The 14605-nt window shown below is 38.8% G+C and overlaps 2 protein-coding genes and 1 long non-coding RNA gene across 8 annotated transcripts; 2 read left to right on the top strand and 1 right to left on the bottom strand.

Annotated features, from left to right (window-relative positions):
- The first annotated feature begins 27 nt into the window (after positions 1-27).
- On the top strand, positions 28-3720 carry ccdc124 (coiled-coil domain containing 124). Of its 2 annotated transcripts, none has more exons than XM_077534808.1 (5): positions 28-182; positions 642-819; positions 947-1136; positions 1277-1382; positions 2622-3720. In XM_077534808.1, exons 2-5 carry the CDS (start codon positions 661-663, stop codon positions 2824-2826), a joined length of 660 nt encoding a protein of 219 aa, XP_077390934.1. In that variant the 5' UTR covers positions 28-182; positions 642-660; the 3' UTR covers positions 2827-3720. The 2 variants fall into 2 exon arrangements, with proteins under 2 accessions (XP_077390934.1, XP_077390935.1); XM_077534809.1 differs by having other exon boundaries at positions 58-182; positions 621-819.
- Positions 3721-3849: 129 nt separating this feature from the next.
- Positions 3850-13662, top strand: kcnn1b (potassium intermediate/small conductance calcium-activated channel, subfamily N, member 1b). Of its 5 annotated transcripts, XM_077534795.1 has the most exons (11): positions 3850-4707; positions 6318-6432; positions 6532-7370; positions 8325-8735; positions 8814-8909; positions 9840-10258; positions 10341-10482; positions 10707-10817; positions 10900-11093; positions 11235-11304; positions 13112-13662. In XM_077534795.1, the coding sequence occupies exons 2-11, from the start codon at positions 6333-6335 to the stop codon at positions 13394-13396; spliced, it is 2667 nt and encodes an 888-aa protein (XP_077390921.1). In that variant the 5' UTR covers positions 3850-4707; positions 6318-6332; the 3' UTR covers positions 13397-13662. The 5 variants fall into 5 exon arrangements, with proteins under 5 accessions (XP_077390921.1, XP_077390918.1, XP_077390920.1 ...); XM_077534792.1 differs by having other exon boundaries at positions 6318-7370; XM_077534794.1 differs by having other exon boundaries at positions 6318-7370; positions 10900-11027.
- Positions 8809-14439, bottom strand: LOC144027365 (uncharacterized). The gene is made up of 3 exons (XR_013285442.1): positions 14250-14439; positions 13286-13407; positions 8809-10534 (listed from the first exon to the last, which is right to left on the bottom strand). It is a non-coding gene; the product is annotated as an uncharacterized LOC144027365 (long non-coding RNA).
- Positions 14440-14605: the final 166 nt, after the last annotated feature.

Raw genomic sequence — 14605 nt, forward strand, 5'->3', positions numbered from 1 at the left:
ATTTTCAGAAGAATTAACATACAGTATATATTCCATTTCGTGACAGGAACTGACGTTAAAAAAGTCGACCTCGTTGGATCCAAATACGTCATCAGAGTGCGTCGACTGGATGTGGCGGATGCCTCTACGAAAATATAAGATCTGTGTGGTCTAGCTACGATCCGAATTTCGTCACAATACTGGTATGATGCACTAAATCTTCTTAATTTTTTTAGTTGTAGTTATTGTCTTATATTTGCGTGAACACGAAAGGAGAGTGACAAATTAATAAGCAAGCTTGACATATTTATCTGCTAGCAGTAGCTCTGTATCGATACTGACAAAAAGAATAGCGGCCCAAAGTTGTAGAAAACGAAAGCATATCATATTAAATCGGTTATTTCTTTCCTGGGCTATATTTTTCGAAAAATGGTTCTTTATTGTTTTGTTGCAATATAATTGCCAATCTCAATTTTCGCATTTTAATGTATTGTGGAAATACATTAACATCATATTTACGGTATAAATTCCCAATTTACAATCTCATTTTATTATTATTATCATTATTGTTATTATTATTAGTAGTAGTATTTTTATTAATATTAAAATTTTTAAATAGATTTTTTTTTTTTTTTTTTAAGCGTGGTCTCATTTCATGTCAGGTGAACGGCGGCTGCTGGGATGCCGAAGAAGTTCCAGGGTGAGAACTCCAAGGCGGCCACAGCCAGAGCCCGCAAGGCTGAGGCAAAGGCAGTGGCGGATGCGCGCAAGAAGCAGGAAGAGGATGATGCCCTGTGGCAGGAAACTGACAAACACGTACTCAAAAAAGAGCAGCGAAAGGTAGTCAGTTAGGCACTGCATGACCCTAATCTGACACAAGTTAACGTGTCATGGCTAGTTTTGCACTGTTCTGTTTAAAAAAAAAAAGAAATCAGCAGATGTTCAAGATTTTTTTCTGCCTTTGCAGGATGATAAGGAGAGGAAGAGGATTGAGCTATTGGAGAGGAAAAAGGAATCCCAGCGACTCCTAGATGAAGAGATTGCCAGCATAAAGGGCAAATCCCAGAAGGAGGGCGGAAGTGGTGGAAAGGTAACCCGAGCTCAGATAGAGGAGGCTATACAGAGTGCTCCACAGCCTCAGCAGCTCAAGCCAAAAGGTAAACTCAAATAAAATGTGCAAGTTCATGCAAACACAATAGTTTTTTTGTTTTTGTTTTTTTTAAAGCAAACTAGCTACTCTTTCATAAGCATCCAACCATAACCTATTCAAATAAGGACTCCCTTGTTTAATCCACAGACAAGAGCCATCTTGAAATTGCGCTGGAGGAAAATATTAATAGAATTATTCAGGAGGAAGGAACAGTGGAAGCTAGAACAATAGAAGATGCCATTGCTGTGCTCAGGTAATAATCGTTTCAGTCCACACAGGAATATCAATAATGACAGCATCCTTGTAGGGTGTTTTCACACATTTCTTGCTTTTTCTGGTTCATAACAGTTCAATAACTGTAATATATTCAGATGGTAAGGTATCGGTATTGCCAGAATTTTTTATTTTTTTATTTAAATTTTGAGCCAAAACTCTGGTGAAAGTTTGTATTATATATATATATATATATATATATATATATATATATATATATATATATATATATATATATATATATATATATATATATTAGGGGTGTGAATTGCCTAGTACCTGACGATTCGATTCGTATCACGATTCACATGTCACGATTCGATACCGATTAATCTCGATACGAATTTATAAGTCGATTGTTGCGATTTTTTTTCATTCAAATTTAGAAAATACTAAATCAGTAAGCTTGTAGAGTGTAAGATTTATATGAAAATGTATTATTTATCTGAAATTTCAGTCTTATAGAGGTTGTAATCTGTTTCATGTTTGAACAGCATTAAAATAAAATATTAAGGCTTTGACGTTGAATCGGTAAGACTACCGAATGAACAATTCTGAGCTCTTTAAAAAAAAATAAAAAAAATCGATTCGAGAATTGCGTGATGTAGTATCGCGATATATTGCCGAATCAATTTTTTTAACACCCCTAATATATATATCTATCTATATATATATATATATATATATATATATATATATATATATATATATTTTTTTTTTAATTTTTTTTTATTTTTTTTTTATTTTTTTTATTTAAGTGTCTGACGTTGATGATTCCACTATACATGCAAACGGTCGGTCAGTCAAAGCACCTGAAACACTATAATGCGACCAAATTGCGATTATGTGGGATGGTACCAAGACCACCTCTTCTAGATGATAGACTCGCGTTTTCTCACCTTACCAAAAAAATAATAATAAATGCACGTTTAATAAAAGTGAACCAAAGGGTGCTCGCATAAAGTCACCTGAAGCCCGGTACCCACATACCAATTTTTAATGTAAAAATCCTTGTACAAGCTGTGCGGGGAAAAAAAAGGCGTAATGTGTTTTTATCCACAATTCTGAATATTAACTATTGACACAATCCACACCACAAGGTTAGTCTTTCAGGATTTTTAAATTTTTTTGCGACATCGATTAATCAAACCGGGGGTCGATTATTTGCGACTGAAGCAGCATAAAAGCATCTCTCATGTTGCCAATGCTCCTGTTTCAGCATTGCACCGGAGGACCTGGACCGCCACCCGGAGCGCCGGATGAAAGCCGCTTTCACGTCATACGAGGAGGTCAACTTGCCTCGCTTGAAGATCGAAAACCCCAACATGAGATTGTCTCAGCTGAAGCAGCTGCTGAAGAAGGAGTGGATGAAGTCTCCCGAGAACCCCCTCAATCAAAAGTTTGCTGCGTACAACTCAAAGTGAAGGCACTAACCGGGCCCGCCCTTTTCACCATCAATGCTCAACTCCTTTTGGAAACTGTCTTATGCACCTTGGAGAGTTTTAGAGCAAAATCATCTTCATTCATCCCAAATTGAGCGTTTGTAAAGAGAGCGTCATTGATTCCCCTCATATTTTAGCCCTTTTCACGCTGTGTTTCCATAAAGTGGACACATCAGATGTAAAAAGGTAGAGCCAGTATTTATTCGCCTGTGCCTTCCAATCAGAACACACGTAAGCGGAACATTCCCGACAATTGATGCAGAATCCTGCATACAATCTGATGTGTAGCAACATCAGCGCCCGCGTCTGATGCAATATATATAAAATGCTTGTCGAATAGTGACAACCGCTGTCAAGCAGGCAATTAAGCCAGAGTCTCGGGGTGTCCTGCTGTGCTTCTGTTATCTGGAAAGCTGGAAAATTTGCAGGTCAACTTCAATATCCCATTTAGTGTAAAAGATGAGAAATAGCCGATGGGCAGTGTGAAATGTGCTTGGACAAGCAGAATTGAGCTCGCCACTAATTCTGTTGAAGACTAACTTTCTCTTGATTTTGTTTTAACACACTTGGAGAGAAAAAGGTTGGATTGTACATGCTTTCACACTAACGTACTAAAGTGAAACATCCAATGATATTCATCTCTTCATTCAGCATGAAGGTGAGAACAAATATTATTCTTGTTACTGTGTGATTCTTATTTACAAAAGAATGTTCCGTTTAAGCCAGCAAATTGTTCATGATAAGTTCACTCATCGGCTTTTGTTGTTTACTCTTTTAATATCAAATATCACCATGTGCTTGAGTGGCCATTAGTTTGCTGTGATTTTAAAGTCTCATTTTCCCAGAGATTAAAGTGGATGATGACATCTAAAATAAGTCTGTCTGCTTTATGAATGTCTTATTTATCAATTATTAAATTGGAAATTTGAAGGGGGCAGTGAAAATATTTCTACTGAATGGACAAAAACATTCTGAAAGAGTTTTATATTAGGTCAGCTACAATGTTGACTTCACTCGAAGGATTTCAGTTTTGTTTTTACAACACTACAGTTTTCTAATGCAAAGCTGCTGAGGAAGACTTGGAGGCTTTGTAGCTTTGCCTCATGTCAAGTGGCTGACTGAATAGAAATTGTTGAGTGGTTGGATTCAATTCTGGTTATCAAAAAAACATTACAATTATAATGACAATACTGAAACTTATTGAATTATTTGGAAAATAGTGGAGAAGAGTCCAACAAAATGAAAACATTTAATGTGTCTTTATATTTGGTGTCAGTCCTCGTCTGGGATTTATCTCCGGGTGCAAATAACTGCTTTTGTGGTAACATTTGCTCATTGCAAGATGGCCTTGCTCTCACCCATGTGATGTATTCACAAGCTGTTTAATAATGGACACTTTTGTCCAGCCTTACGCTTGTGTTGGGCAGATAAGAGAATCTGGCAAAGGCCTTTGAACTGCGGCGCATCAATGACTAGCGCAACTGATCTTTTATTTGCCACTTGGCTTTGAAAGCAAGGTGGTTCTTGCTGATCAGTGGAAACGCTGATCTCTTTGAGTTTGGACTTGTGATCTTACACTTTCACAGGCTGCCCAATCTGATGCGCGCTGTTGTTTGCATCTTGTCGCCACTCCAGCCCACTCCCATGCATTTGCATGGCAACCCTTTACCAGGCCAGCTGCCCCTTTCCTTTCTTCACACTGAATTTTAATCATTACTTTCAAAGGAGACCGTCTCCAAAGTGCCATGATCAAGTGTGCACATAGGAAGAAGCGTTCTCTCCCTCGCCTCTTCGGAACACTTTGGTTCTGGAGCACTTCCAAGCAGGAACCCTCAACTAATCTGCAGAAAAATAACATAGACGGTAAGGATTTTTTTTTTTTTCATTCTTCTTTTTGGGGAGGGTGTTGGGAGATTGTTTGTCAATACTCATTTCAGAGGAGGTAGATTACAGCTTTAGTGCATATTATCGCTACTTCAATTCATTTACAGGTGCCCACTGCCATTTTGTGGGATTTGTATACTAGGTGGAACAGTGGCCAACTAGTTTGTACTTCCACCTCACACTACAGAGGTCGTGGGTTCAAATCTGGGCTCAGGCCTTAAAGTGTGAATGAGTGATAAGACAAGAATCCAAATAATGTCCTGGTCAGAATTTGTTTAAGACAATTCAACCACGATACATGGGTTCGTTACAGTTGAAGGATGGTTCAATTCTAAGGTGGAACGATTCAATGTGGAATGGCTTAGTTAAAGAGTATGATGTAATGAGGTTTTACATACGTATGAATGAACTTGCCATAATAGAAACGTGTTATTCCTTCCAAACTATATGTGTCTCGCCAATAAAAGACAATTCAATATGCATCACATTATATTTTACAGCTGAGCAATTCAGTTCGGTGCACTCACATTTTTTTTTATCAAAACCGGTTTTCCAGTTCAAGTCGGTAAACGATATTTAGCATAGCACCAATCCAAAGTGTCATTATAGCTTCTACAAACTTACAGCCTAATAGTTAACTTTTTTTTTTTTTTTTTAAAGAACTTTGTAGCTGCTCACCCCGTATCACTCAGCTAGAAATACATATGGCGTCGGGCCGAAAACTCTTAAGTCAAATTTTGAAGTTTCACATTTTTCCCCAAAATGCCTACTTTTGGTCAGCCTGCATGTGTGCGTGTTATTTTGTATGAATTATTGCCCTTCTGAAGTGTTGAAAATGGCTTGCTTTCTTTAATAATGCAATGGTTGAACAAGCATGCCGTTTATGGTGTCTCCTGAAATCTTTTTTGGAGATACAAGGTTTTGGCCCGGCGCCAGCGATATACTGTATGTATGTCTTATTTATTTATTTATTTATTTATTTATTTATTGCCTCAATCGTTTCCTAAATGATGCAACTGGTTCAATTTTTTTGTGTTTCCTGGAAAAATCTAAAAAAAAAAATGACTGGCGATTATTTTAAGAAGGTGTTGATATATTAGGGATGTAACGATATCCAAGCATCACGATACGATATGAAGGTCACGATATGATAATCATCACGCTATTGTGGCAGGTTGGAGATATTTAAATAAGACCCCATTGTATAAAAAAAAAAAAAAAAAGCTCATACAAAAAAAAAAAAGCACAATATTTTAAACACAGAAGGCCAAAACATCCCTAATGAAAATTGAATTTCACTAATAAACTAGCTACTAGAGGGTGCTAGAACTGCACAAATGGAAATCAACCTGACTTTTTTTCTTTTTTAACAGATGTGTTCCTTTTAAATATTGTGAACATGACGACGATATTATGGAAGTTTTAATATCACAATATCACAATATTGTCCTTATCGTTACATCCCTACGATATATGTATAATTACACCACCGTTTGCATGATGTGATGGGTTAAAAGTAGAATTTAGTGCATGTAAAATACATTGCAATATTTCCTTTTTTTATTTTCATAACTGTTTTATTGTCTCAGCTGTGCAGAAATACCATGAGGTTGATTCTGGTTAAACCCACCAATGCAACCCGACGCCTCGACACAACAGGTCAAGTGCTCTGTGATGATGACCGCGAGGGTCGCACCTCAAGAGGTCAGACCAAAAATCCTGAGGGGATGCGTGAGCAATCCTCAGAAACGCGCATGGAGGTGACTTCACCAACACAGACGAATCTCTGTTGTGCTCCTTCAGCGCCCCACGAAACTTCCAATGGAGTCATTCCGTCCCCAAAGGTTTCTGCTCAGATGTTACCGCTGCAAACTGAAAGCATGACCATATCTCAGCTGAGGAACCAGGACTGGCTGCTGCTTTGTGGAGGGGAAGGAGCTGATTCATCCTCAACTGAGAATCAGACAACACGTATGGGACATCCAAACGAGACGTGTGCTTGTTCCTGTCCTGGCTCACAACAGCAACATTCAGAAGCGTCCATTTTAACACCTCAGTCAAATCACACCTCACTTCAAGGTTGTCTCTTGCACAAAATAAGCCTTTCATCCTCACCCCGCTCACACGTTTTCTCTCCCAGTACCCAAATTTCTGACAGTCGCCAGGTCTTCCCACATGAAACAAACAAGAGGGATCTCTCGAAACCTGCAAATATGTATTCACATGGTAGTTTCATGCCTCAGTGTAGCAACCAACAAGCACAAAAGACTCTTTCAAAACAACAAACTTGCAATCATTTCAAAGATGCCAATTCAAATTTCAACATCCCTCTATACGCGAATGAACATCCTCAGATAAACAGGAAACGTATCCAACATTCTCAGCCTGCCATGAGTGGGGAGCCCAATTGGAGAGAGACGTTTCAGGATCGTGAAAAGCAACACGCTCGATACTCTGTCAGCGGTTGCGAAACCTGGAAGTCCCACGAAGATCCCCCCATTATCCACAAGTGTCACCACCTCTCATCCAATCATATGGCCAGGACCGCCAGTGTTAAGAGGTCATTTACACCAGCCAAGAACCACAGTGTGCAGTCCTTCTCCACAAGTCAGTACAGCTCACTTGATCATCAAGACTGTCAGGTACATGATTATTTTCAATTGCATGGATTCATGACATGTTTACGTTTTTAACTAGTTTAGGGGTCACCAAAGAAACAGAGAGCTTCTTGGATACTGATATTATTATTACATTATAAAAAGTAAGTCTGTAGTATTTGTTGTATTAATTCATGGAGATGTCAAGTTTATTAATTTTTTTACAATATGTTGTTAAAAATTAGTCTAAACTGATTCAGATATGAATTAAGCCACAAAATCCACCTGTTTTCATCCATCTTGCTGTCGGCTGAAAATGACATCATAGTTGCTTGGGTAACAGCCAATCACGGCTTATTTTTGTTTTCTGAGTTTGGTCATGTGACATTCACAATCTGAGCAGTAATTGGTCATCTGAGACCGTGAGCAACTGCAAAGTCGTTTTCAGTCGACAACAAGTGGCAAAATGGCCGCCTCCTGCAGGGCTCAGCTTGGAAATGCACACCACCAAACGGGTGACAAAAATGGTGAGCTATGATTGGTCGTTACCTGTGATGTCATTTTCAGTTGACAAGTGGCAGTACAAGGCAAAATGGCCACCCCTTGAGATGGATAAGAAATGGTGGTTTTGGCAAAATGGCAGCCCACAGAGAATATTAAATTGTTGGGGGCACATAAGAATATATAGTATTGTTATTATTATTATTATTTTTAACTTGTATTCCCATTTTATAACTGCCATGGAAAAGACGAGAGAAGCTTGCCAACAAAATTATTCCTGTTTCTTCTCGTGACTGTCATTTTCAATTAGTGGGTACTAACACTTTTAAGTTATACTTTGAATTGATTTTGCTCCACTTCAGAGGTTCCACTTGACGGTATTTCAATGAGGGTCATATTAAAGGAGAAATTCTCAGCCGAAATCTGTTTTCCTGAGGCAGCCGTAGTAACATTAGATTACACATTATTGTTCACTGCTGGCTGTTCTTTCTTTCACAGACGAACACTAAGCATCTCAGTGGAGCCAAACTCTCGCCTTCAAAGCGTGTCACTCCTTCTGAAGTAGCAGGAAGTGGCGTCCTTGGCAATGGCAACGCTGTGGGATCACTGGCCAGCCATGACACTCTGAGATCCAATTCGGATTCAGGCCAGCAGCTTCTTCACAGCACCCTCTTGGGGGACGCTTTCTCCAAAGTCATCAGAGAGGATTCAAGTAAGGCCAATTGTGACAATGCCACCAGAGAGGAAGGTAGTGTACCTCAGAAGAAGGACATCAGCTTCAGATTGGGTCAGCGCAGAGCTCTTTTTGGGAAGCGCAAACAGCTGAGTGACTACTCTTTGGTGTGTGGGATGTTTGGCATTGTTGTCATGGTGATTGAGACTGAGCTGTCTCGAGGATTTTACAGCAAGGTATTTGGAGATTTAAAAAAAACTATGGAACATTTAGTGTAAAGTATACCCACTTTATTAATTTCTCCTCTTTTACAGGACTCCATATGTTCATATGTACTAAAAGGCCTTATCAGCATTTCGACTATTATTTTAGTTGGTCTTATTCTCATGTACCATGCGAGGGAAATCCAGGTAAATATATGCACATGCACATAGTGTTAGTTTAACTGTGGGCTATTTCTTTTGCCCTGTTAACTGTAACTAATTTCTTGTAATTGTTTTTATTCTATTGGGAAGTGATTCATGTTAGTTTTGTCAATGAGGCATTCAAATAAGTTTTGTGCAAAAAAGGTCAGCTGGGATGGGCTCAAGCTCACACGTGACCAGTGCTGTAGAAAATGGATGAATGGATGGAAGGATAACAGCTCTACTATAAACCACACACTGTGAACTCTTTCGGTGACGTGGGCCGCTAGATGGCGCTGTTGTTGTTTCACCATAGTCATGCGGACATTATATGTATACAGTACTGATCTGAATATATGACTAGATAGCCGATAGGCCGAACTTTTTAAGCCGCGAGGCCGTCATATTGCTATTATATTATCCAATACATTTCCAGTATCGAAATTGGAGAACATTTGAGAAAATACTTAATACCCCCAGCCCTTATACTAACTGTCTACGAGCTGTATATGTTCTCATCTGTACGTGTACCATACAGTAGTCAGCTCGTGAGGATGGAGGAGCAAGATGGCCGCCCTGTGACTTCAACGGCTTGCACGGATCTGTATGGACTATCGGCGATCCAGTCATTTATTCAGATCAGTGGTAACACAGATCCACTAACGTTTGTATGTGTACGTGAGGAATGACCAGAAAAAAAAAAAATTAAAAGCTAAAATGGATGAACAGATGGATCTATAGTTCTACAATGCATTCCAAATTACTTTGGTTAAACACTAAAGAGAGATATCTTAAATTCAATCCCCCGCTAAACTCACCAATATATTACAGTGCAGCAAAACTTTCTTCCAAACAATTATTAATTAAATTACTTACTGCTACTTTGGGAACCTTGTATATATAAATACACAAGTAACAGTCAAATGTTTTCTTCAGCTGTTCATGGTGGACAACGGTGCGGATGACTGGAGGATCGCCATGACCTTTGAGCGAGTTCTCTTCATTGTACTAGAGCTCCTGGTGTGCGCCATCCATCCCATCCCAGGCCAATATGTGTTCAGCTGGACTACTCGATTGGCGTTCAACTACACCACGTTGATGGCGGACGCTGATGTCGACATCATCCTGTCTGTGCCCATGTTTCTGCGCCTCTACTTGATTGGCCGGGTCATGCTACTCCACAGCAAGCTCTTCACAGATGCTTCTTCTCGCAGCATCGGGGCTCTAAACAAAATCAGCTTTGACACTCGTTTTGTCATGAAGACGCTGATGACCATCTGCCCTGGCACTATTCTACTCGTGTTCAGCGTGTCCTGTTGGATTATTGCAGCATGGACTGTGCGCATCTGTGAGAGGTATCAACAGTAAACCTCTATTTCTTACTTGCCTATTTATTGTACGTGATACTACATTTAGTGTTATATTACGTTCCAAAAGGTATCACGATGCACAAGAAGTGACCAGCACCTTTCTCGGAGCAATGTGGCTGATCTCTATCACCTTCTTGTCCATTGGCTATGGTGACATGGTGCCTCACACTTACTGTGGAAAAGGAGTGTGCCTGTTAACAGGCATCATGGTAGGATTCATGACCATCCCTCACCAGAAGCAGAAATTGTTGGTGCCCTTCCCTGAAAGACAGAAAAAGACACAATGGCCATTTAAATAACTGAAAATGACAAACTAGAAATTGCAATCCCCTATGGGAAGTTAAGCTTAATCCACATAAACCTCAAATGTGGCAAAACAACTCCAGCCAGCAATAACTGAAATATTCTAATTATCCATCGCCCCTGTTCTCAGGGAGCAGGCTGTACAGCTTTGGTGGTTGCTGTGGTTGCAAGGAAGTCAGAGCTCACCAGAGCTGAGAAGCACGTCCATAACTTCATGATGGATACTCAGCTCTATAAAAAGGTCTGTTATGTTTTGTCTCATATTGCAAATGTCACCTATAAAACACTTTAAAAAAATAATTTTAGTCCTGTTTTGCCCTCAGGTAAAAAACACTGCAGCCAATGTGTTGAGAGAGACATGGCTGATTTACAAACACACCAAGCTGGTGAAGAAAGTTGATCGTGCCACGGTACGACACCATCAGAGGAAATTCCTGCAAGCTATCCACCAGTGGGTAAACTTATCACATCACAGACTTGAAGGTTCAGTTAATGGAACGTGCATGATGTTGAGTCAGTAAGTCCGTTGTAATTTTTATTTCCAGATTTTAGCCTGTATGAAATGTTAGGTACACAAGTGTTCACGCTATGTATTACAGTTAGTCTCAACTTAGTATGACAACAATAAAATGCATGTATGTTATTTTTTATGTTTTAGACTGCGAAAAGTAAAATTGGAGCAAAGGAAACTAACTGACCAGGCCAACACCATTGCTGATCTTGCAAAGGTACTCACACCAACCATATATTTGACTTCTCTTAAAGGGATACTTGACTCATTGAGCTGTTTTCAGCAGTAAAAAAAATATATTTTGTCTATAATTAATGTGGTAACTTATTTTTCATGTACATTAATACCTTTAAAAAGTATTTTTTCTACTTGCTGTCGACTGATGATGACATCACCTGTGCTGAGGAAGTAGGTCACGACCAATCATGGCTCAGTTTACTGAACAACTCCAGAAAACAGGCGAACCATGATTGCACGTGACCTACTTCCTCAGCACAGGTGATGTCATCATCAGTCGACAGCAACAGGAAAAAATAGTTTTTAAAGGTATTAATTGTACATGAAAAATAATGAAGTTATCAAATTAATTCTGAACAAAATATGAACTTTTCACTCAATGGTTCAATGAGTCAAGAATTGCTTTAAAAATGTAAAGGGAATGAATATTATAGGGCTGCTCGAATATGGAAAAAGTAATAATCACGATTATTTTGGCAATAATTGAAACCACAATAATTCAAACATTTATGTTTTTCGTACAAAACGATAATTTTTCAGCATTTAAAAATATTAAGACCAATTAAAACAAATAAACACTATAATTATGTATGTTACTTTAGGACCAAACAATTTATAATAATACATATATAATAATATATATTTATTTATTTATTTCTGTTGGCAGCAAAAACTTGAAGTGGGAGTGCAGCATGTGCACTGTGCAGTAGGACAATCTTTTTTTTTTTTTTTTTTTTTTTTTTTTTTTTTGGTACCAAACGAGAAAATGTTTACACGTAAAAAATAATAATAAAATAAAAAATATTAAGACAAATAAAATTCTTTAAAAAACTATAATTATGCAAGTTCCTTATGGATTTTTATTTTTTTTATATTAGTTATTTTAAAAAGGTTCAAATGTATACATTTGCTGCGATTGGTTGGCAACCAGTCCAGGGTGTCCCCCGCCTACTGCCCAGAGCCAGCTGAGATAGGCGCCAGCAGCCCCCCGCGACCCTTGTGAGGAATAAGCGGTCAAGAAAATGTATGGATGGATGTATACATTTGAAACAACCCTAATCATTTTCTTTTTTAACAATTATGTTGATTTTGTAAATGTGGAGTGTAATCATTGAAATTGTAATTGAATTTCGATTAATTGTACAGCCATAATATATTATGTATTTTAGTGCCCAGGAGTAACATGTGTGTCCTGCTCAAAATACCGCAACGATAGGATCAAGAATTATAGTGTCTTTCACACGTTATTATCTATTACGGTAGTTAAAATGAGGGTGTTTGAGTAACAGGGAGCTAGGGCTGGCTGAATTTAGCTCTAAAACAGCAGCTGCAAACTGTGAAGCATAACCAAGCCCTCACAAAAACGGCGTGGACTCTATTTTTGCTTATGAAGCGAGCATCTGAAGCTAGACACTTTTCCAATTACCGTGCGAATCTGTGCCTGCAGTAGTTGATAGACACATAGCCACACAAATACACCCACACCTTAACCACATTGACAACTTCACCGGCCATTCAAGTGCTGCTTATTATCAGAAACTAACACGAGCCAATGTCATCTGTGCATCCAATAAAACTCGGCAAAAAATTATGTCCAGCGTCCATACTGCAAATGAATGTTGTGTGCACTAAGCCATCACTGGTTATTTCATCAATATATCTACCAACAATTTCTATACAATTAAACATTAAATTTTCAATAATATGTTCCCTTTTAAACCTTCTGTAAGTTTGCTAGAACGGCTTCTTGGCCACTAAAGGTTCTATTTATTTTCCATGTTCTCTAGACTCAGAACATGATGTACGATCTGGTTTCGGACCTGCAGCATCGAAGTGAGGATCTGGACAGGAGGATTGTCGCCCTTGAGGACAAACTGGACCTGATGCTTCTCAACATGCACTCACTGCCTGACGTGCTCTCTCAAGCAATATCAAAGATGCAAAAAGATTTTCTAGATGACCTTGCCTGCCGTGTCCACTTCCTGTCTTCCTCCCTAAGCTCCGAGTGCTGCTCTGTTCCCGCCAGGCCGCTCTGCCAAGATCCCACTTCATCACAGACTCCGTATAGCTAATAGGCCTCACGCTTTGGAACCAAAAAGACACACACAGAAAGACTTTGTTAGATAACTTTACTACACAATCCAAATTCTGACCTTTTTGAGTTGTAGTTTCAACTTTGTTTCCCAATCATCTTAAATCCATAACCTGTAAATAGACAATTATTTATGCTCATTGATTATTTGATTCGTCTTTGTCTCAAACAAGCACAGGAATAAATGCATAAGTAAGAAAATGGGGGGAAAAGGCACACAATAATAAAGTGCAAGTTTGAGATGGGGCCGACCTTATGTTCATTGTGTACAATTAATAAGAATTTTTTTTTATACATCCCTCAGTGAGCTAAGAACAATCGTCATAATTTTGATGACTCATCTAGAAATTTTTTAATCTAAATAGTTTTTGCAAACATTAATTGAATTTTATGTATAATAAAATGCTGCGATTGGTTGGCAACCAGTCCAGGGTGTCCCCTGCCTACTGCCCAGAGCCAGCTGAGATAGGCGCCAGCAGCCCCCGCGACCCTTGTGAGGAATAAGCGGTCAAGAAAATGGATGGATGGATAATAAAATGCTATATTTGAATAAAGTGTACTTTTAATTGAAAACATTGTATTTTACCATTTTATTGAGTTATTTAGAAGTAATTATTTTTCCTGTCATCTGTGATCTGCACTAAATGCAAATACTGTACGTTAATAAGGACATTGTTCCGTTTTTGTTTTATTTTGTACCATGTGCTGGTTATTTGGTTGCCACAATGAAAATTACTCATAAGCTTAGGCGAATTACTCATACTGTATAAATATAAAATAAGGGAATTTTAAGGCTAATACACTAATGTCAGGCATCCAACCTTCTTACGTACGTAAATGGCGCCCAGTGCTGACAGTCTTGCGAAATCTTTGCTTTTTTTCGCTCAACTATTCTCAAAACAAACGTACGCAAGTGGATAAGGGCAACACAGCTGTGGCGTAATACAAGTGAGGCTTAACGAGGCCTTCGCGCACAACCCCAAGTAACCGCCATAATGTTGTTTACCACAACCAGAACAAACCATCTGCCAAGGCAGGATATCGGAGAGATTGAGGGCACCGCATCATCTCGCGATAAGTGCGACAAGTGAGAGCTGCGCCCACGAGAATGTCGTTTCGCGCGCTGAAACTGAGCGCCATTTACTCTGAAGATTGACAGCACTGCTAGCCAATGAAACGGAGAGAGTAG

Source organism: Festucalex cinctus, chromosome 10 (genome assembly GCF_051991245.1).
Source record: "Festucalex cinctus isolate MCC-2025b chromosome 10, RoL_Fcin_1.0, whole genome shotgun sequence".
Taxonomy (NCBI): Eukaryota; Metazoa; Chordata; class Actinopteri; order Syngnathiformes; family Syngnathidae; genus Festucalex; species Festucalex cinctus.